This window comes from Dipodomys ordii, unplaced genomic scaffold (assembly GCF_000151885.1).
Source record: "Dipodomys ordii isolate 6190 unplaced genomic scaffold, Dord_2.0 Scaffold100, whole genome shotgun sequence".
Lineage (NCBI taxonomy): Eukaryota > Metazoa > Chordata > Mammalia > Rodentia > Heteromyidae > Dipodomys > Dipodomys ordii.
In genome coordinates, this window is record NW_012267316.1 from 366,957 (window position 1) to 389,719 (window position 22,763).

Here is a 22,763-nt window from a genome sequence, read left to right on the forward strand (position 1 = left end):
TTTCTGCTTATGTGGTGCTGAGGAATCGAACCCAGGGCCTCATGCATGCAAGGCAAGCGCTCTACCACTGAGCCACCTTCCCAGCCCCTCATTTTTTATTCAATAAATTTTACATATTCTTTTTTTTACAGTTTGAGTATATTTATTTATTATTTATTTATTTTATTGTGAAAATACCATATAGAGGGGTTACAATTACATGGGCAAGATAATGAGTACATTTCTTATCAAGCATTGTTGCCTCCTCCTTTGTTTCCCCTTCCCATTTCCCTCCCCCCCGCTCCCCCCCCAGCCAAAGTTGTAAAGTTCATTTTTTGACATAACGACTTGTACATCTCATTGTTGCAATGGGTCCACCTGTATCCCTATTTAAATGATTTGTTTTGTGTGTGTGTGTGTGTGTGTGTGTGAATGCACACAAGTGCACTGATCCTAGGGATTGAATTTAAGGCCTGGGTGCTGTCCCTGAGCTTTTGTGCACAAGGCTAGCTATCACTTGAGTCATAGTTTCACTTCTACCTTTTTGGTGATTAATTGGAGATGAGAGTTCACATGGACTTTCCTGCTCAGGTTGGCTTCAAATCATGATTATTAGATCTCAGCTTCCAGAGTAGATATGATTACAGGCATGAGCCATCACTGCCAGGGTTAATTTAGTTAATGTAGTGTGTATGTGTTTGTGTGATTGTATGTGTGTACATGCACATGTGCTAATCCTTGGCAGGCTTGAACTCAGGGCCTAGGCGCTGTCCTGAGCTATTGTGCACCAGGCTAGCTCTCTATCACTTGAACTACAGCTTTACTACTAAGTTTTTGGTGGTTAATTGTAATGAGAGTTTCATGGACTTTCCTGCTCAGCCTGGCTTTGAACTGCAATCCTCAGATCTCAGCCTCTTGAGTAGCTAGGACTACCACTACCTGACTTAATTTAATTTTAATTTCTGAAATTAGTCACAAGTATAAAAGGTTGTCACATGGGGCTAAGACCACATGGACAGCATAGTCTGGGTCACTCTCTGGTGTATGATTTCTGTGCAACCTATAATGGCCCAGTGGTCTGAAGCTTGATTTAGTTCTAGAAAGATGCACTAATTTATATCCACTAAGATTTGACTAGAGAATAAGTGATATGTATGATAATGGCAAAAGTAGATGTAATACTGTTGCTTTATTAATCATTGGTTCAGTTAATGAGTGCTTACAACAGGAAAAACACTGTTTAGACATTTTTTGCTGTTGGTGGTGGTGGTGGTCATGGGGTTTAACTCTGGGCCTGGGCGCTGTCCCTCAGCTCTTCAGCTCAAGACAAGCGCTCTACCACTTGAGCTACAGCTCCACTTCCGGTTTTCTGGTGGTTTATTGGAGATAAGAGTCTCATAGACTTCCTGCCCAGGCTGACTTTGAACAGCGATCCTTAGATCTCAGCCTCCTGAGTAGCTAGGATTAATAGGTGTGAGCCACTGGTGCCTGGCTTAGACAATTTTTTTGTTTGTTTGTTTGAGATACAGCCTCTCAACAGAGCCCAGATTGGGTTACACTAAATTCAAGATCCTCGTGCCTCAGCCTCTTGAGGTTCTGGAATTATGAGCATGTGTCACCATGCCCAGTGACAATGTACTATTATTTAGTACTAAAATGATCTATTGGGGATCTAGTCAGTGGTAGCGCTTGCCTTGCATGTGAGGCCCTGGGTTCTATCCTCAGCACTGAAAAAAAAAACACCTCTCAAGCTGTGAAAAAACATGGAGAAATCATAAATGCATATTGCTGAGTGAAGGAAGCCAAGTAGGAAGTCTATGTACTGTAAGATTTGAACTATATGACATCCCAGAAGGGTGAAACTGGGAAGACAGTAAAGAAATATCAGTGGTTGCTGGAGGAGGAGAGACAAAGAGTCAGGACACAGAGGACTTGTAGGGCAATGATACAGTAGTAATGGACCAATGTCATTCTGTAGTCATCCAAACCTATAGAATGTACAGCACCCAGCATGAACCCCAGTGCCAGCTGTGGACTTGGAGGATGGTGATGAAGCCATCCATTATGACACATGTTCCATCCTGGTGGGGAGTAGATGCAAAGTGTCTCTTCCTTCCCTCCATTTTTCTTTGGACTTAGACTGCTCTTTAAAAAATGTATTTAAGCCAGGTGCCCGTAGCTCACACCCGTAATCCCAGCTACTCAGAAGGCTGAGATAGGAAGATTGAGAGTCCATGACTCTCACTCCTATTAACCACCAAGTCCTCAGAAGTGGAACTGGGGCTCAAGTGGGGGCATGCCAGCCAAGCTCAAGCCCCAGGACTACAAGAAATCAAAATCAAATAAAACAATGTATTTAACGCCAGGTACTGGTGGCTCACACCTCTAATCTGGCTATTCAGGAAACTGAGAGCTGAACATCAAGGTTCAAAGCCAACCTGGGCAGAAAAGTCCGTTTGACCCTTATTCTCCATTTAACTAGCAAAACGCTGGAAGCGGAGGTACGGCACAAATGGTAAAGCACCAGCCTTGAGCAAAAAAAAAAAACAACCAAGTGAAAGTGCAAGGCCCTAAGTTCAAGTCCCAGTAAAGGCACAAAAACAATGTATTTAAAGAAAGTTTTTGAAATGAGGATGTTGAGTGAGCAACATTAAGCGGAGTACTTGCCCTAATGGTCCTTATGGCCTGACAGGGAGGAGAATGAATGCTGCGCAGCAGGTGCAAGTGAGCATATGTCTGCTGTGACTTTGCAGGGATACAGACATGTCAGCAGGGACCCTTTCAGTCCCTGAATTCCCAGTCACCATTTCCACTCCTCTTCTTGCGACCCTCTTTCCCACCAAGAGCTCTTGCACACACCTGGTCCCTTGATGTGGTGCTAGCTTCATAACCCTTTTAGCCTCCCCCCAGAAGAGGTTAGTAGGAAGTGGGGAGTGTGTGCAGGAGCTGGTGACAGGGTAGCAGGTGCAGGGCTGTAGGTCAGCTAAGTGTTGCAGCCCTGAGGGCCCCCTGGGGTGTCCTCAGCAGCTGTGGCCAGCACTTGGCGGTGGGACAGGGTGTTGTTCTGGCTCCTCTTGAGCCTCGGAGGAGCGCCAGGCCTGCAGCCACCACACAGCTCCCCTGGCCAGTTCTTTGGCTGTGGTCCCTGGGCCTGGAGGCGGCACGTTACGTGCAGTGAACGAGTATCTCCTGTGTTCTCCTGGCCCAGGGGGGACACTTGGCTGCTCTGTCTGAGCTTTGCTGCCCTGTGTGGTAGTTGATGAACTGATTGCTGTAGTCCTGGGGTTTGAACTCAGGGCTTCACACTCAGAAGGCAGGCCCTCTAACCATTCGAGCCAGCTCTCAGCCCCGTGTGGTGGGCCGGGGAGGAAATGGATGCGTTTTCTGGGGGAGGAAATGGAACCCAGGTCTGGAGAATCTTCACTGATCCCACTTGATGTCTACTTGGGAGTTTGTTGTTGTGTTTGAGGGGAGGGTTGTGGTTTTCCTGCTTGGTTTTACTTTATTTTTTTGGCATTTGTTGGTTGTGAGACAGGTTTTTGTTGTGTAGCCAAGGTTGGCCTTGGATTCACAATCCTCCCTTTGTCTCAACCTCCATTAGAGTGGGGTGGGGTAAAGCCTGGCCTTTGTTTTGGGCGGTTAGGGGGATAGATCTTGGGCCTTCCTGCCAAGCTTGCCTGAGCCACGCCCCGACTGCTCCTGACAGTGTTTACAAGCTGGAGGCAGGGGTGTAGCCTAAGTGGTAGCCTCAACGTGGCCCTGGTGTTTATAAGACCCTGATTTCTCCTGGGATAAGCCCAGAGCTTGGTGGAGCTGGACAACTGCTATTTAATGATCCTCAGATTCCCACAGAGGCGGCCCCAAGGCTGTGGTGCAGGACTCAGTCACATGAGGGGCATCGGGCATGGAGGAATCCCTCCAGCAGCTTCCCAGGCCTGGAGGTAGCTGACTTGACAGGGACGCCTGTCAACCTGAACAGCGGAAGGGGAAAGTGGGAGTGGGGGGAGGTGGAGATCCAGAGACCTGATCTAAGGAAGAACTCTCTCCAAAGCATCATCCCCCTTAGAAAAACCCTGCCATGTACGGTGGAACCGGGACTTTCTTAGCTGCTGGCTTCTGTGGAGCGAAGTTTGGTGGGCTATGGCCTATCATCGCTCTTCTCTTTGTTTTTCTTTTCCTTGCCTCCATTGCCCTCCTCCCTTCCCTCCTCCTTTTTTTTTCTTTTTGTAGTAGTCCTGGGGCTTGAACTCAGGGCCTGGGCACTGTTCCTTAGCCTTTTTGCTCAAGGATGGTGCTCTGTCACTTGAGCCACGTCTCCATTTCTGGCTTTTTGCTGGTTAATTGGAGATAAAAGTCTCAATAGACAGCATTGCCCAGGCTGGCTTTGAACCATAATCCTCATCTACTTACTGATGAACCAGGTCTAGGTACACACATACGTTCCCATTCTGTGTTGAATGCTAGGAGGAGCAAAGCCTTTCCGAGTCGCACACTTCTCCAGCGCTGAGATCTGCTTGAGTACACAGGACCATGAAGTGTAATTGCTCTTTCTTTAAATGTCCAGGGATTCTTTGGGTAGGTGGGGTGGGAGCCCACCAGGGTGGGTTGTACTGAACTGAGTTAGATGATCAGGCATGAAATGGCTGTGTGTGTGCTGGTGGGGAAGACAGGGCTTTCCGCCCTGTTTTCTAGAACATCTCCAGGTTGCCTCTGAGTGCTGGGAGGACTGTGTAGAGCATGGAGAGAAGGCTGGGGTTCAGTTCCAGTCCTGCCACGCCAGGCTGACTGAGCATGAGCAAGTCACGTTACCTGTGTGCCTGTCCTCACCTCTGCAAAGGGGGCAGTATGAGGAGTGGGCCCTGGATGGGGCTGCGGTGTGGAAAGAGAGAACGAAGGCCTGGAAGGGGGACCTTTGCCCAGCTCCTCATCCTCCATCCTCCAGGAGCATCCCTTTGCTTCTTCCACCCCAGGCTGGTTGGCAGCTGGGTTGGACTCGGTTGTGGTTCTTAACCCTCGGGGGAGATGTCAAAAGTGTATTACCACTGGGCACCCCTGGCTCACACCTGCAATCCTAGCTGCTCAGGAGGCTGAGATCTGAGACTGAGGTTTGAAACCAGCATGGGCAGGAAAGTCCATGAGACTCTTATCTCCCATTAAAAGCCAAATATTGAGCTGTAGCTCAAGTATGCAAGTGCTAGCCTTGAGCAAAACAACTCAGGGACAGCGCCCAGGCTCTGAGTTCAAGCCCCAAGACTGGCACAAAACAACAACAACAACAAAAAACCCAAGCAAACAAAACCCCAAACTAAAGTGCATGCCCTGTAGAAAGCTGTGATTTCTTAGGAAGGTGACTTTGAGGCCACTGCTCCAAGGCTGGCGTGTGACATGGCGTTGCTCGGCTGGCTGAGCCGTAGGCTCCTGCAGCCCGGCAGCTGGTGGTCCTGAGCTGTTCATGTGTGGCGCTCAGCAATCCCGAGAGAGTGACACAAAGCCTGCTTCTTTCTGGAAATTGGCCCCTAGACAAGGCCAGATGCTAGGGCTGCTGCGAGAGATGAAGAGCGAGCGAAGAGGGCCAGACAGAGAAGCCAGGGTTCCAAGCCAGAAAGGAGCCATTGTGGTATATGAAGGAGAGCTGACAGTGGGGCTCTGGTGGCTCACTCATGTAACCCTCGTGACTCAGGAGGATGAAATCTGAGAATCACAGTTCAAAGCCAGCCTCAGAAAACATACCCACGAGACTCCTCTTCAGTTAACCAGCAAAAGCCTATTAGTAGAGGTTTGGCTCAAATGGTAGAGCACTAGACTTCAGCAAAAGCTAAGGGATAGCCTGACACTGGTGGCTCACGCCTGTAATCCTAGCTATTCAGGAGGCTGAGATCTGGGGATTGCAGTTCAAAGCCAGCCCGGGCAGGAGAGACCGTGAGACTCCTATCTCCAATAAACCACCAGAAAACCGGAAGTGGTAGAGTGCTAGCCTTGAGCAAAAGAGCTCAGGGACAGCACCCAGGCTCTGAGGTCAAGTCCCAGGACTGACCACACACACACACACACACACAAAGCCTAAGGGAGTGGTGCTGTGGCTCAAGTGGTAGAGTGCTAGCCTTGAGCTGAAGAGCAGAGGGAAAGTGCCCAGGCCCAGAGTTCAAGCCCTATGACTGACAACAAAAAAAAGCCTAAGGGTCAGTGCCCAGTACTGCGCGCACAGACACACACACAGGCACACACACAGGCACACACACAGGCACACACACAGGCACACACACAGGCACACACACAGGCACACACACAGGCACACACACAGGCACACAGACACAGACACACAGACACAGACACACACACACACACACACACGGCTGTGCTTAATATACCACACAGCCATGGCTATTGACTGAGCTCTGAGCAGAGATACCTGGGGGGACTCAACTTCTGGTCTCATGCTCAGCTGGGCTGTTGGGTTGTCACTGCCTGCTAGAGATCCAGGCCTCTCCCCTTCTTTGGAAATTGCATGGTTCCCTTGTCTGTCAGGGAATATGCACTTTATTTTTTCAGCTTTTGCAGTGGCGAGGATAGAACTCAGGGCCTCATGCATGCTAAGCAAACAAACACTGACCCATAGCCCAGCCCTGGAAGAATCACTTTGTAAATAGAGCTTCTATATTAGTTGGCTTTCAGTTATTATCATGAATAGCCTGAGATCAATCGGCTTATTTATAAAGAGAAAAACTTTACGCTGGCTCATGATTTCATGAGCTTTATTGCTTTGGGGCCTGTGATGGAGGAAGCTGCTTCTCTTGTGGTAGCCTGGGAGGCAGAATGAGAAGCAGGCAGTTCTGATATCCCCTCAGTCACCTGACTTCCTGCCAGTAGGTCCTGCCACCTGAAAGTTTCCCTCACTTCCCAGGAGCACTGCCAGCTGGTCAGAAACCAAGCCCTTCACACAGGCCTGTAACGACCGCTTTGCCCAGACCCTAGCAGCCTCCTGATCCACGTCCTGATCCCCATCCTTGGCAGTACGGAGCAAGGTATCCTGTAAAAACATTTGCACAGAAGAGCAGGAGATGTCATCCCCGGGGCCCACAGCCTGCTGCCTTTGCAAGAGTTGGGGAAAGAAGGGGCAAAGCTGGATTGTATAGATTGTAGGAGAAATGAACTTGAAATGTTTCTTTAAAACATTAAACCTTGAGTGGCACCAAAAAAGAAAAATAAAACTAAAAAGAAAAGAATTCCTATAGAGCAGAGAGCTATAGAACAGAAGTTGGTGAACAGTTTGTTGGTGAAACAAAAACTCATTTGGGAGACTGAAAAGTGTCCACATTCAATTGGGATTGTGCGTTCAAGCTGCATGCATGTATGTGTGTTATGGTGTTTGGGATCAAACTAGGGACTTAGACATGTTAGTGCTCTACCACTGAGTTTATCCCCAGCCTACTAAGGTTTGTTGTCGTTGTTTGTTTGTTGCAGCAGTACTGAGGTTTGAATTTGGGGCTTTGCACTAGCTCAGCTTGTTTGCTCAGCTGGTGCTCTGCCCTGCTTTCTGCTGATTATTTGGGAGATGGAATCTTGTGGACTTTTCTCCCTGGGCTGGCTTTGAATCATGATTTCTGGATCACAGTCTCTTCAGTAGCTAAGATTGTGGGTCATGGGGCTTGAACTCTGGGCCTGGGTACTGTCCCTAATCCCTTCAGCTCAAGGTGAACGCTCTACCACTTGAGCCACAGCGCCACTTCTGGTTTTCTGGTGGTTAATTGGAGATAAGAGTCTTACGGATTTTTCTGCCCAGGGCTGACTTTGAACTGCAGTCCTCAGATCTCAGCCTCTTGAGTAGGGAGGATTACAGGCGTGAGCCACCAGTGCCCGGCTCTCATGAGTTTTTCTAAGGTCTGTTTACCCAGAATCTACAAGATGGAGGAGGTAGATGCAGTTGTACCAGCCTGCAATCTCAGCACTCAAGAGGCTGAGATCTGAGGGTTACAGGTCAAAGCCAGTCCTGGCAGGAAAATCTGTGAGCCTTTTATCTCCAGTTCAACACTCCACACCTCCCCAAAAGACCTGGAAGTGGAGCTGTGGCTCAAAGTGGTAGCCTTAAGAAAATAAAAAAAAATCTCAGGGGCCCAGGCATTGAGTTTAGGCCCTGGGACAGGTACATACACAAAAAACAAAAGAACAAAGAACAAAAATAAAAATCTTCTCCAAACCCAGCAAAGATGGAGGCGAGAGTGGGGAACCTCTGCCTTCCTGGACAACTCCAGAGGGCCCAGGCTGAGCGGAGGCTCTGTGGGCAAGCCCTCCAGGACAGCCTGGCGGGAACAAGGGAGGTGGGAATTGCTCCTCACAACAGCCACTAAAGAGATCCTGCCTTTCCATCCGCAGGTATCGGGTAAACTTCAGACCCAGGTACGTCACCAGGTACAAGACAGTGACCCATTTGGAATGGAGATGCTGCCCTGGATTTAAAGGCACAGACTGTCAAGAGGGTCCAAAGGACCCCGCTGCGAGGACCCTCCGCCCCACACCCGCACGGCCTCGCCACAGTGTGAAGAAAGCTACAGGTAACACGTGTGGTCGCCCGGGCTTTGAGGAACATGGGCTCCTTTGGTATTCCCAGTGCTCTTTTCAAAGGGCAGGATTTATGATATGCAAAGTTGAATGAATATATTCTGACAGCTGAAATTCATTTGCAGCAGCAGAAGCAATCGAATGACACTTTGTTGCAACTAGCTTGCTTTATTAGGGCGTGAAAGAAAGTACATTACAAATCATGAGCTATGGGGCTGGGAAAGTGGCTCAATGGTAGAGGGCTTGTCTAGTCTGCATGAAGCCCTGGGTTTGATTCCTCAGTACCACATACACAGAAAAAAAAGCCGGAAGTGGCACTGTGGCTCAAGTGGTAGAGTGCTAGTCTTGAGTAAAAAGCAGCTCAGGGGCCCAGGCCCTGAGTTCAAGCCCAGGCCTGGGAAAAAAAAATCCCGCTGAGGGTTTGAAGCCATCCCAGGCAGGAAAGTTTATTAGGCTCTTATCTACAATTAATCAGTACAATCCAGAAATAGAGGTGTGGCTGAAGTGGTAGAGCATCAGCCTTGAGTGAAAAAAACCAAGCGAGAGCACTATGCCCTGAGTTCAAGCACATACACACAGGTGACCATTTGGATGAATTCAGACTAGTGTACCTCCAGGCCTAGTGTCAGGTGCAATGATTTTTTTGTTTTGTTTTTACTTTAATCAGTAAGATCTATAAATCTTAGTTTATACAAGTTAAAATTGTCTTTTAAAGTAATTAAAAGCCAAGCATGGTGGAGTATGCCCACAATCACAGCATTTGGGAGGCAAAGGCTGGAAGATTATGACTTTGAGGCCCTGCTTGGCCTACAGAATGAAAACCTATTTCATAAATAAGACAGTAAGGGTCTGGGAAGGTGGCTCAGTGGTAGAGTGCTTGCCTTGCATGCATGAGGCCATCGGTTCGATTCCTCAGCACCACATAAGCAGAAAAAGCCGGAAGTGGTGGTAGAGCTCTAGTCTTGAGCTGAAGAGCTGAGGGACAGTGTCCAGGCCCAGAGTTCAGGCCCCCATAGCTGAAAATAAAGACAGTAAATAAATGACTAGATAAAATAAAAATTGGGTAAACACATTCCTTTTCTTTCTGTTTGGAATGAGGTCTTTGCAGGGCTGAACCCTAAGTTAGAAATTTCTTGTAGTCACCTGTGCTTTGAAGCAGACATTAAGAAGCTGTGGGGTTTTTTGTTTGTTTTGTTTTTTGTTTTGGTCGTGGGGCTTGAACTCGGCCTGGGCGCTGTCCCTCTGCTCTTCAGCTCCAGGTGAGCGCTCTACCACTTGAGCTACAGCGCTACTTCTGATCAGGAACATGTGAGAAAGGGTCTCTTGGGTCCTAATAGTTTGTCTTTGTTTACTTAATTTTAAACATACCCTCAGTAATCTAGTATTCTAAGAAACAGTGGAAAAACTGTGACTCCTCCTTTGTTTTCACAGGCAGGCTATTACTGTAAATGTTTCTTTCCAGTGCTGGGGACAGAACGCAGGGCCTTCATGCATGCTAGGCAGGGACTTGGTAGCATTAAACTACACCCATATCCTCTTCCAGAAGTGTCATGGAATGATACTTTTTGTACTTCTGAAAATATTTTTACTTTAGCTTCAGAATTGGATTAGAAATTATTTTTCTTCAGATATTTATTTCAGTTTTAGGGATTTGGGGAGCTGGGACTCAGTGCTTGATAGGCAAGTACTCTACTACTTGAGCAACATCCCCCAGCCTTTTTGTATTTTGTATTTGAGGCAGTCTTTTTAACTTTGCCTGAGCAGGCCTCAAACTTAGGACTCTCCTCTGCCCTAGGAGAAGCTGAGATTATAGGCATAAACTACCAGGTCCATCTTCAGAATTTTTAAGACATTGTTCACTTCTTCTGTGGCTTCCAATATCGCTATTAAGCAGTCCAAACTCACCTGATTCCTATCTATATTATATGTATTATGTAATATATGATTATATATTAATATGTATAATATATACAATAATATATATAATATATGGTCCCATTTTTATTTTCATTATAGGGGATTTAGGAGGAACAAAAGGAATTATTTATCATTTTCTATTATCTTTGTCCAGAACATATTATATTTGCTAAAATCATGGTACTCAGGAGGCTGAGTCAGGAGGATCACAAATTTGTAGGAAGCCTGGACTAAATAGTGAGACTCTCTCTGCAAAGAAAGAAAATAATAAAGAACATACTAGGTACTTGGGCAGCTGAGATATGAGAATCAGAGTGGAGGCATGATTCAAGTGCTAGCTGAGGGTAGAAAAAGCTAAAACCTGTTGGTCTTGAGTTCAAGCTCTAGTACTTGCACCAAAACAGAACTATTTTCTGTCATGTGTCTATAGAATCATGTATAGAAATTGGAGAATAGGGTTGTTTGGACACGGTTCCTCAGTGTTACTTCTTTTTTAGGTTGTGGTCATTTTTCATTATTATAGATCATGGGTGTATGACAATTTTTTTCTTGTAAATATTTGTGATCATTCCTCATTAGTTTATAGAATATATTTCTAGAAGTATAATTGCTGGATCAAGAGGAAGAGTATGTTGATAACTACTGCCACACGTTCCTTGAAAATGTAGCCACTGACAGTCACCATTGGTGGGCAACGGAAGTGTTCACCATCTTTCATCCCCATTCTTCTGTCTGGGGCTCAGAATTGTGTTTTGTTTACATATGGCTGTATCTTTTTTTTTTTCTTCTCGTGCCTTGAGATAAAGTAGAAATATCAGAATGGGAAGTTAAGTGTTCTTCATCGTTCTCTGCTTAGGAACCTAGCCCTTGAGTTTTGGTTATGGTTTACCATCAAGTTGCTTGTAATAAATAATAGCTGCTGGGCTGGGAAGGTGGCTTAGTGGTAGAGCGCTTGCCTCACATACATGACGCTTTGGGTTCGATTCTTCAGTACCACATAAACAGAAAAAGCCAGAAGTGGTGCTATGGCTCAAGTAGTAGAGCACTAGCCTGGAGCAAAAAGAAGCTCAGGGACAGTGCCCAGGCCCTGAGTCAACAGGACTGGCAATAAATAAATAGCTGCTACTGTAATCTTGTGCAAAAGTTTAAAGAAGGAACATTACATTCAAGTACCTACAACATTCCCAGTGTACTTCACTGCTTCCAGTCCTGTGTATTCATGCATTTTAATTCATTACAATCTGCTGCATTGACTTTTTCCACTTTGGTGATGACTGATGGACTTTGAGGCCGTTCATGTCCATGATCTTCCACTGTCTTTGAAGACATTTTTTCCCTTTCTTTTGACTGTTTTTTTTTTGGGTGGGGTGGGGTAGGGACATTCACCCCAAATAGGATCGAAAATGGAATGTTTATAATTTTTAACTTAGAGAATCTTACTGCATATGACCAGATGACTCTTTTGTTAGGTGACACCAACCAGTTCTTGCTATAGCTCTCTTTTGCTTTTTTTTTCTTTTAAAATTAGTGCTAGAAATTGAACCCGGGGCCTCATGAGGTTGACTTGCCCATACTCATACAGGGCCAAATTATTTCTACAAGAGTCTTAGCATAAGGATGATAAGAAAACTAAGACATTCAGGAATTGTTTTCAGATTACCCCAAATGGTCCAGCAGGCACAGGATAGAATGTAAGTATCTTTGTGTGGAGGTATGTAGTGGCAGTTCACTAGTGGTTGGTGGCTGCAGTTCATCAAGGTGGAACCAAAATGTTGACCAGATAAAGTAGATAATTACTATTTCCCTTTAGGGAGAACAGGACCACTAACTAGCATGCATCTTGTATACTTTGAACACTTATGGCCTTTTCTGTATGAAGGAGTGGATTAGAGTTCACAGAAGTTAATTAACTTGCTTGAGGGAACACAGCAATGGCTGACTTAGAACACACTCACCCATGAGTGAGGGTTCAGGTATATTCTGTAGGCATCCTGTCCATGGTCTTTGCAGTTGTCGGCCAAAGGTGACAAATACTAAACCATGTGTGTGTTTTTATTCTTATAGATACTGAACCAAGTCAAGTTTCTCAGCCTAAGCAGACCTTGTCACCAACTCGTGCAGCAGAACCAAGCCAAGCAGGGGATCCAAAACCGGGGCCTCAGGAGCTCCAGGAGAAGAAAATTCAAGTGCTTGAGGAGAAAGTTCTCCGCCTCACCCGGATGGTTGTGGACCTCCAATCTTCCATGGCCGGAGTGAATAAGAACCTCAGACACATCACTCAGGAGGATGCCAGCAAAATCTTGGCTCCAGGGCCCAGCTACCCGCACCCTCAGCCGGCCCCGGACAGGGACATTGCTGGAGACACAGATGCCGCCCAGCCTCCCAAGGAATCTGGTATGAAGGACATCAAGTCTGAATTGGCTGAAGTCAAAGATACGCTGAAGACCAAGAGCGACAAGCTGGAAGAGCTGGATGGGAAAGTGAAGGGTTACGAAGGGCAGCTCAAGCAACTGCAGGAGGCGGCCCAGGGCCCTACGGTGACCATGACAACCAATGAGCTCTACCAAGCCTACGTGGACAGTAAGCTGGACGCCCTGAGGGAGGAGCTCATGGAAGGGCTGGACAGGAAGCTGGCTGACCTGAAGAACACATGTGAGTACAAGCTGGTGGGCCTCCAGCAGCAGTGTGATGACTATGGCAGCAGCTACCAGGGGGTGATCGAGCTGATTGGGGAGAAGGAGACCAGCCTAAGAAAAGACATCAATGACCTCCGAGCCCGGCTGCAGGATCCTTCAGCCCGGCCAGATTGCTGTAGCGGTGGAGGTGGTGGAGTGGATGGTGACTTTGGTCACCAGATCAAGACATTAGACCAGAAAATTGAGAGAGTGGCTGAAGCCACCAGAATGTTGAATGGACGGCTGGATAATGAGTTTGACCGCTTGGCGGTTCCAGAAGCAGATGTGGACTTCGATGCCAGATGGCAGGAACTGGATGCCAGAATCAATGTGACAGAGAAGAATGCAGAAGAACACTGCTTTTACATCGAGGAGACCCTTCGGGGGGCCATCCATGGCGAGGTGGAGGACTTGAAGCAGCTTCTGGATCAGAAGATCCACTCCCTGGAAGATCGTCTGGGGAGCCTTCTCCAGATGGCCAATGGCTCTGAGGTGGAGTTCACAGCCCCAGGGCCAGCCCCAGCCAGGGGGTCTGGAACGGGGAGTGAGCAGTTTCTGATGGAGCTAAACCACCTAAAGGTCAAAGTTCAAGTGGTGGAGGACTTTTGCCTTCAGAACTCTCAGGGAGGCCCTCACGAGACGGAGGGCGCTTTGCCACACGGAGACGACCACCCGGATGACATCCTGAACCTTTTGGTGTCCCTAAATGCCACCATGCAGAGAAAATTCCAAGAAACCGAACAGAGCATCCGGAAGCTCCAAGAGGATTTTACTGTCCTCTATTTTCAACTAAATCGCACAGAAAACGGGGTGACTCAGCTTGAGAGTGAAATGAACAATAGTCAAGCAGGTAAAAATGCCGAATTGGGTGGGTTTTCCAAAGTCGGTGAGCTGGACCAGATGGCGGGCACCCTCCCATCTCCCCAGGACCCCATGGCTCAGTGCTGCGGCCAGCTGGAGGACAGGTGGCAGCGGTGGCAGGACCAGGTGTTGGCTGAGCTGGACACTTGTAAGGAAAATACGCACGGGGTCCAGAGAGAGGTGACTGCGGTGGAGGATAGGGTGTCTCAAATGGAGAAGACGTGCAGCCGGCTGGACTCCATCTCTGGAAGTCTGCAGAAGATCAAGGAAGGCCTCAACAAACACGTCAGCAGCCTGTGGACCTGTGTCAGGCAGATGAACGGGACACTCAGGTCCCATTCCAGAGACATTTCCGGCCTGAAGAATTCTGTCCAGCAGTTCTATAGTCATGTTTTCCAGATTTCTACTGACCTGCAAGATCTGGTCAAATTCCAACCATCAGCAAGTAAGTTCAACTTGACAGTCCCATTTTTTTTTAAATAAGTAGAATTGTACAGTTATTATGAAAGGTTTCATACAGAGGTGTTACAATTCCATAATAAGCACAAATTCTTTTTGGGCAATATCACCCCTTCATTTATTTTTATTCCTTACTTTGTGGTACTGGGGGTTGCGGAACTCAAGGCCTTGAGTTGATGTTCTCGGCCAGCAATTCCATTTCTTGGAGGTATTTGCACAATGTGACAGTATTATGGTAGATTGCTGGATGTCTACCAGTGTTACCCCAAGTGTAAATTGGTTGGTTAATTCTAACATGGACAATATGCCTTTAGAAACTTTGAGCATGATCCAACATCACTGCAACCTTGAAGCACATGCTCCATGTATTTTATAAAAGTACCAGTGGCTCACACCTATAATCTTAGCTACTCAGTAGGCTGAGATCTGAGAATCATGATTCGAAGCCAGTCCCAGGCAGGAAAGTCCATAAGACTCTGATCTCCAACTCACCACCAACATAGAAGTGGAGCTGTGGCTAAAGTTGGTAGGGCACCAATCTTGAGCAAACAACAACAACAAAAAACAAAACCAAGAGCTCAAGGACTAAGTTCAAGCCCAGTACCAGTACATGTACACACAAACATAGTAGCAGTTCACTATGTATCATAAATAAAGTAAATCTGCTCCATTAGGGCAAATAGATGAGAAATGCTGATACTGATATGTGCTGCGTGGATGCTGGAGAGTTGAAAGTTGGAGTCTGGTTTATGGCATCACAACTTAGGACCAGGGATACTGGTCACCTCTAGTCCCTGTGGATTCCTCTGGGTACTAACCATTCACCCAACACCAAATGTGCCTTAATTTGTTTCCACAAGACCACGGGCACAAGCATTGTAGGGACAGTAACTACAAAGCCCCATCATGCCACAATCCACAGTGCTGAGAAGGTCTGTTGAATGAATAATCCCTTTATAACTGAATAATATATTCCATAATGAGTTGTTACCTGTGGCTAAACCCATAATTCTTGGATAGGCATCTCTCTTTTTCTAAAATATATATTTATTGTAAAGATACTGTACAGAGAGAGGGGTTACAGTTACAGGAGCAAGGTAACGAGTCCGTTTCCTATCAAGCATTGTTACCCCTCCTTTGTTTGCCCCCTAACATCCCTCCCCTTCCCACCTCCCCAGTTCCTCCTCCCCCTCACAAAGTGTAAAGTTCATTTTCAACAGTGTTTTGTACATCTCATGGTTACAATGGGTCAACCTGTATCCTTGATTCAGCATTTTGTTATTTCCCTTCCCCTCCCCCAAATTAGAAAAATGTATATACAAGATGCAGGGCACCGGAATCAAATACAGTGACAACAGGGGTTATACCAGGGAGGAGGAACATACAAAGAAACAAAAAAAAAACACATGGTACATTATAAGTACATTAAAAATAACAAGAGAGATAGATAAAATCTCCTGGGTCCCTTTTATCTAGATTCTGCTTCTAGCTCCAAATGACTTCCTCTTTGTAGTTGGAGGTTCTGTAAAAGGGATCCAGAGGGGAGCTTAACATTTATTGAGCACCTTCATGGCCATAGCTTGGGAGGCTGTGACAAGCCCAGGAGACCAGACAGTGTTCTAGAGAGAGGAAACGTGTAAGTTCCACAGACAGTTTAACAGTAGGATTGGGATTAGTGCCCAGGCCAGGTGAAAGGATCCATCACATCCATGCCAGAGGACCACACAGGCAGGCACAGGAGAAAGATTATTACAAGGTTTATTAGAGGAGCCATATTTCCCCTGGAGAGAGAGCACATGGCAGCCTCTGCTATCTAGGTAGCAGCAGGGGCTGGGGATAGGAAGTGAGGTAGATGGGAGCTCAGGTGTGTCTGGGCAGAGAGGGAGGGGCCAGCTGTATGGCAGAACTCCAGGGATGGGAGGGGCTCAGGTTTGGGCGGAGCTGAGGACCAAAGGTGGGCATAACACTTACACCAGGGTGTATTCGAGATCCTTTCTTGCCCCATGTGGAATTGTGCCTCCCAGAGTTGGGCACAGAAGTCTGCGGCCTGCCAGGGCTTGTGGAGGGCCAGCTGTGTGCTGGGAAGTTACCAGGCCCTCCTGTTACAGTCTTCCCTCCCGTCTTCCTTCTGTCCCCCCTACCCTACCCCCTTGCAGCTCTGTTACCTTTCTAGCTTGTTCACTCTGGGTGATGTGGGCCTATTCCATGAAGTGGGGCTCTTGTGGTTTCTGTGAATTTGTGGAATTTTGTCATTAGGACACAACTGAGGAGGGCCTGGATAAAACCCAGCCAGGGAGAGAGAGCCAGAGCCCAGCTGGGCAGGGGCCTGGCAGTCAGGTGGTATCATGACCTGGACCTTGTACTCAGAGGCTGGTGCTCATTGTGCAGCTAGTTACCCAGGCCAGGCAGGACCAGGCCCCTCAGGACAGTGTCCTGCACTGTGTATCACTCATCCCTCCCTCCCCGCCCCCCCCAGGCCACACAGCCTGCAATGTCTGGAATGTGGAGAAAAGGTCACGAGGCCTGTGTGTGTGTATACACACGACAATTGTCCCTTGTGGTGACAATGCTGTCTGGACCCTGCTTTATCATAACAGTCAGAGCCCAGATATTTCCAGTTGATTTGCAACGCCCAGGCAGCGTGGGAAGCTGTGTCTGTCCTCGATGTTTGTCTGTGTAGCATGACTTGGAGGTGGGTGCCTTGTCAAGAATGCACAGCCCTTTGGGGCTGGACCCACTGTGGTGAATGGAGACTGCATGCACTTTCAAGCATTTGTGTTGCCAAGAGCCAGAAGTAGACTAAGTCTTCTGCAGCCTCATAGAGCACCCAGGCCAGGGAGATCTGGAAGCCGGACATCACAGCTCGGTGGTGACTCATTATACATGGATTAGCTCAAAGGCAACAGAGCATTCACTGAGCACCATCTGTGTGCGAGGCTCTGTGCAGGCGCAGGGGTGAGTTGGTGTAAGCCTTATTGAAAAAGCATCGACATTTCTGCTGGAAAGAGACATGCAGGCCCGTTGAGGATGAGTGGGGTGGTCTATGGAAGCACAGTGACAGCCGAAGAGGGGTTTGTTTCTACGCTCTCACAACAAAATAAGGATCTAATTGGCACCATCTTGGACACATGGCAGATGATAGGGGATTGGGTTTAATGAGAGAGGCAGAAAGTTCCACCCCCAAGTGATAGGTGTGCCTGAATTCCTAGAGGCAGGGAGGGGTGGGGACTTGGGTGACAGGTTACTGGACCTGTCCTGTGCTTTGAATTGTCAAGTTCCCTGCCCCCTACCCCTGGCCCTATTTAGGCCCAGACCAGCTCAGGCATCAGGACACCAGGCCTTGTGTCTCCTGTCTCCAGGCTCTCCTGTCACCGTGGTGTCCCACTTCAGCTCTTCATGGGGGTTGATCTGGCTAGGTGGTGGGGTTTTTCTGCTCTTTCTTTGCTTTACTACTGTCATGGCTCAGTTTTCTAACAGTGTTAAATGTATGTGAGGGACGGTAGGTCTTTGTGACAAGAGTACACCTGCAGTCGCAGGCTCTCCTATAAGACTACCAATCTGACCGCTCAAGAATGTGGCTTTGTTGTTTCTCATGACTCAATTCCCATACAGCCTCGCCCCTCTTATGTGGTAGAGCTTTGCCCTAGGAGTAGGGTGTGCTGTGCAGGCTAGGAGGGCTTCTCAGAGGAGGGCGCTCCTCAGCTGAGCCTTCAGGGCTGAGCAGGGTTTATAGACCCATAGGGCGAGGAGTGAAGCAAGATGATGAAACTTCTAGATGGTATTAACAGCTGAGACTTGAGAGTTGGGTGGGGTTCAGAAAGCTGGAGGAGGGGCATCAGTGAGAAGGCCGGATTGGTCATGGCGCTGTCATACCACAAAGCTTGGTGGTCTGCAACAGTGGTAGTGCTTTCCGTTTACCAGGGTGGGGACCTGGGGCAGGGCTGCACATCTGCAGGAAGGCCCAGGCTGGCCCAGCCCCAGCCTCTACCACATGGCTGTCTCTGTCCTATGGCTGTCTGGGGCCTCCTCCCAGCGGGAGTCCTTCATGGGGCTTCCTCCCATGAAGTCAGGCTTAGAGGGTGGCTGCCAGCTCAGCGGGAAAACAGAAGCTGCTGAATGCCTACAAACATGGCCCAGACCTGACCCACGATCACTTCTGCCACATTCCTTCTGTCCGCCATAGCAGGCAAGCTGCACAGGGTGATGTGGCTGGTGGTGTCAGGAGAATGGGTAGTGATGGTGGGGGACATACCCAGGTTACATGAGAGGATGTGGGCTGTGGTGTTGGTGTCAACCCACTGTCTGTCCACAAGTTTCTGAGGGGATCAGTTGTGCTAGAGGAAGCAGATGGAGCAGGGCTTTAGCAGATGCTCAGATGGATTCAAGGCTCTGTGCCTCTCACATTAATGCAGGTGCTCTTCCTTGGGGGAAGAATTTCAGGAATTATGATTCTTGATATTGGATGCAAACGTTGGGCTTTTCTCTGTGTGTGGCAGGGCGGGGGTTAGGGGGCAGTCTTGGAGCTTGAACTCAGGGCTTGGGCACTATCCTTGAGCTTTTGAACTGGAGGCCAGCATTCTACCACTCAAGCCACACCTCCACTTCCTGCTTGTTGGTGGTTAGTTGGAGGTTAAGAGTCCCATAGACTTTGAACTACCATGTTTTCCCCCAGCCCCCAGCTTTTAACTATGGTCCTCAGATCTTAGCCTCCTGAGTAGCTAGGATTATGGGTGTGATAGGAGGACATCGCTTTCATCTTGGACTCAGAGGGAGTCTAACTTTAAAGAAATGAAGCCCTTTCAGCTATCCTGACTCCAGGTTCTTCATTAATTCATGTTTCATTCGTTCATTCACTTATCATGTGTCTCCTGAGCTATGTTCTGGTGCTGCTATCTCAGCCTGCAGGATTTTACACCAGCAAGAATAGCAGACAACGTACACAAATAAAGATCTGCTTCCATGAGCAAACATAGAGTAAGGTGGTGGAGAACTGGAGTAAGGAACCTTCATTTCCTCCCCAGTATTGGGGTTTGAACTCAGGACCTCAGGTTCACTGGCTTTGTTGCCTGCAACTCTACCACTTGAACCATGTTTCCAGCCCTGTTTTTCAAATTTTAAAATTATCTTTATGTATTATCTTTATGTAGTTGTGTCAATTTACAAGCACAATGAATCTTGATCAGTCACCCCCTTCATGCCTGCCCCTCTCTATCTAACCCCCATCCCCCCAAGTTACCTGCTTCATTTTCACACATATACACTGGGTCCTATGGCTGTATTTGCCCACTTTTCACCTGTGTGTCCACCTCCCCTCCCTTTACATCCCTGCCGCTCACACAGGACATGTTTGAGCTTCCTGGTCTTCATTTTGTTAAACTATCAATTGTCAAAAGGTGTTACACCATGGGAATCCTCCCCTGCATGTACCGAACTCAGTTTTTTTTTTAAATAGATTTTATTTTTATTTTTTAATTTTTTAATTTTTTTTTTTGGTCCGGTCATGGGCCTGAACTCTGGGCTGGGGCGCTGTCCCTCAGCTCTTCAGCTCAAGGCTAGTGCTCCACCACTTGAGCCCCAGCACCACTTCCGGCTTTTTTCTTTCTGCTTATTTGGTGCTGAGGAATCAAACCCAGGGCCTCTGGCATGCAAGGCAAGTGCTCTACCACTGAGCCACCTTCCCAGCCCCAATAGATTTTGTTTTTAATATACTTCTTTTTATCGTGAAAATACCATACAGAGGGGTTACAATTACATGAACAAGGTAATGAGTACATTTCTTATCCAGCATTGTTGCCGCCTCCTTTGTTTCCCCTTACCATTCCTTCCATCTCCCACCCCCAACCCCTCACCCCACCAAAGTTGTAAAGTTCGTTTTTTGACATAGCATCTTGTACATTTCATTGTTGCAATAGGTCCACCTGTATCCCTATTTAAACGATTTGTTTTTCTCCTTCCCCTCCACAAATTATACCAACATCAAATACAGTGAAAACAGGGGTTATACCATGGGGGAGGGACATACAAAGCAACAAAAAAATCATCTTATAAATATGTTAGAAACAATATCAAGAAAGAAAAACTATTTGAGTCCTTATCTTGGGGTTCATTTCTCCTAACATCAACTTATCTGACCGTTTCTGCTTGTCTCAGACAGTATTATCTCTTTATACCTATATAATTTTCAAGTAATTAATTTTAAGAATTTTCACTTTTTAGTTTTTCATGTTTCCTTTCTATCCCTCCCCTCCTCTCATCCTATCCTATTCTTCTCTCAATATAATTTCTTTATACTTACATAATTTTTAAGTGTTTTACTTTTTAAATTTAAATTTTTGTTTTTCCAATTTTTAAAAAAATATCTCTCCTGTCATTCTGTTCAATCCATTTCCCTTTCTGAGATTAGGACTTGGTTAAATTCACTCCCCTTTTACCTCTCCACATCCCTCTAATCCTGTTTTTCCCCACCTTTCTCCCTAAACCTAATAATTTCTGGTTTGCCAAATCCTTCTTTGCTGCTCTTAGCCCATTAATCCATAGTTGTTTGATGTTGAATAGATTGTATCTGTTGAACTAGATTGTATCTGCAGCCATTTAGACTCTGCAACTACAGGGACTCTGGTTGATGCTTGCCTTAAGTGTTCTAGCACAAAATTGGTGTTACTTTCATACCAAATGGGCAGAACAAGCCAGAGAAACACAGGAAAAATGGCAAGTCGGATATCTCAGCTCCCACTCATGATAATCAGGCGACAGAACAGTTAATGAATAATCCAGAGGAGAGTTCCCAAAAAGCTCTACAAACACTACTAGTAAACATGGTGAATGAAAAGATTGAAAGCCTGCAAAGAACTCAGTGTGAGCATGATAGGGAGCGAGAGGAGGCAAAAGGAACTCAGTTTTGTTGTGCATTTGTTATATCAGTCCTGGCTTTTGCTGGCTGATTAGAAAGGTCTTCCAGACTTTTCTGTCCAGGCTGCCTTTGAGCCTCAGTTCTCTGGATCTCAGCCTCCTGAGTAGCTAGGATGACTGGTGTGAGGCTCATGCACCTGGCAGGAATGCTTTGTGGAATGACATTTTGAGTTCAAATCCAGTGAGGGAGCCAGTCCTGCAGAGGTCTGTGTGGGAAGGTAGTCTAGGCAGAGGGAACAGCCTGTTCAAAGCCCTTAGAACAGGGATGAATTTGCCTTTTGGAAAAGTTCGAGTGCTGTTTTGGCCAAATACAGGAGCAAGGCAGGAAGACACAGGTGATGAAGTGAGCTTGAGGGCAGAATCAGGTCATGCTAGATTAGTAGGCTATGAACAAGAATTTTCATCTTAAGTGCTATTTGTTTTTGTGTGCCAGTCCTGGGGCTTGAACTCAGGACCAGGGTGCTGTCTCTGAGCTTCTTTTGCTCAAAGCTAGTGCTCAACCACTTAAGCCCTATCTCCATTTCCCAGCTTTTTCTAAATAGTGTATTGGAGATAAGGGTTTTTCTAAATACAGCCCTCAGATCTCCACCTCCTGAGGAGCTAGAATTACAGGTATGAGCCACAGCACCTGGCTATTTTAAGTACTCTTCAGAAACTCTGGAAGGATTTTGAGCTAAGAACTGGTGGGATATTGAATGCTACTTGGCACTTAGTAATCCCTCCATAAATATTCCCTACTTTTTTTTTTGGTAGCACTGAGGTTTGAACTCAGGGCTTAATCCTTGCTAGGTTGATGCTTTACCACTTGAACCATGCCTCCTGGTTATTTTTAACATAGGGTCTTGAGTTTTTGCCTAAGTCAGTGTGCACTGTGATCTTGTCATTCCTGCCATAGCTGGGATAGTAGCATGTACCACCTTACCCACCTTGTTTTGGTGGTTGTTGAGACAGGGTTGAATGCACTTTTTGTTTTGTGAATGCCCATCATGGGACTTAGACGAAGGGCCTAGAAGCTGTCCCTGAGGTTTCTTTTTTCTTAAGGCTAGTTTGTGCTCTAGCACTTGAGCCTCAGTTGTGAGGAGAGTCACAGTTGTGAGCTGCTCATTCCCAGCTCATGAACTTCCTTGCCTGGGCTGGTCTTGAATTAGCTAGGATTACAGGCATGAGCTACCAGTGTTTCACCTCATCCTCTGTTCTCTGTGATGGATGCTGAATCTGCTCCTTGGCTGAATTTGGAACCTTTTCTTTTCCCGTAAAGCAGGCCGGTGAGTAAGCTGGAGAGCTGCTGGTAGCCACAATGTCTTTCACCGTTCTTTTTCCTTTTTCTACATTAGGGGCCAAATGGGAGGTGCAAAACCTAGACACTTTCCCTTCAAGCACTCACCAGCCTCATGCACAAGTACTTCT

General features: G+C 47.0%; 1 protein-coding gene across 1 annotated transcript in view; it reads left to right on the forward strand.

The window, feature by feature from the left end:
- Positions 1 to 22,763, forward strand: part of Emilin2 (elastin microfibril interfacer 2) — a 50,220-nt gene that overhangs the window by 20,102 nt on the left and 7,355 nt on the right. The window contains exons 3-4 of the mRNA XM_013027184.1: positions 8,350 to 8,528; positions 12,517 to 14,433. Of these exons, the coding sequence (XP_012882638.1) occupies positions 8,350 to 8,528; positions 12,517 to 14,433 (2,096 nt within the window). The remainder of the gene's footprint in view (positions 1 to 8,349; positions 8,529 to 12,516; positions 14,434 to 22,763) is intronic.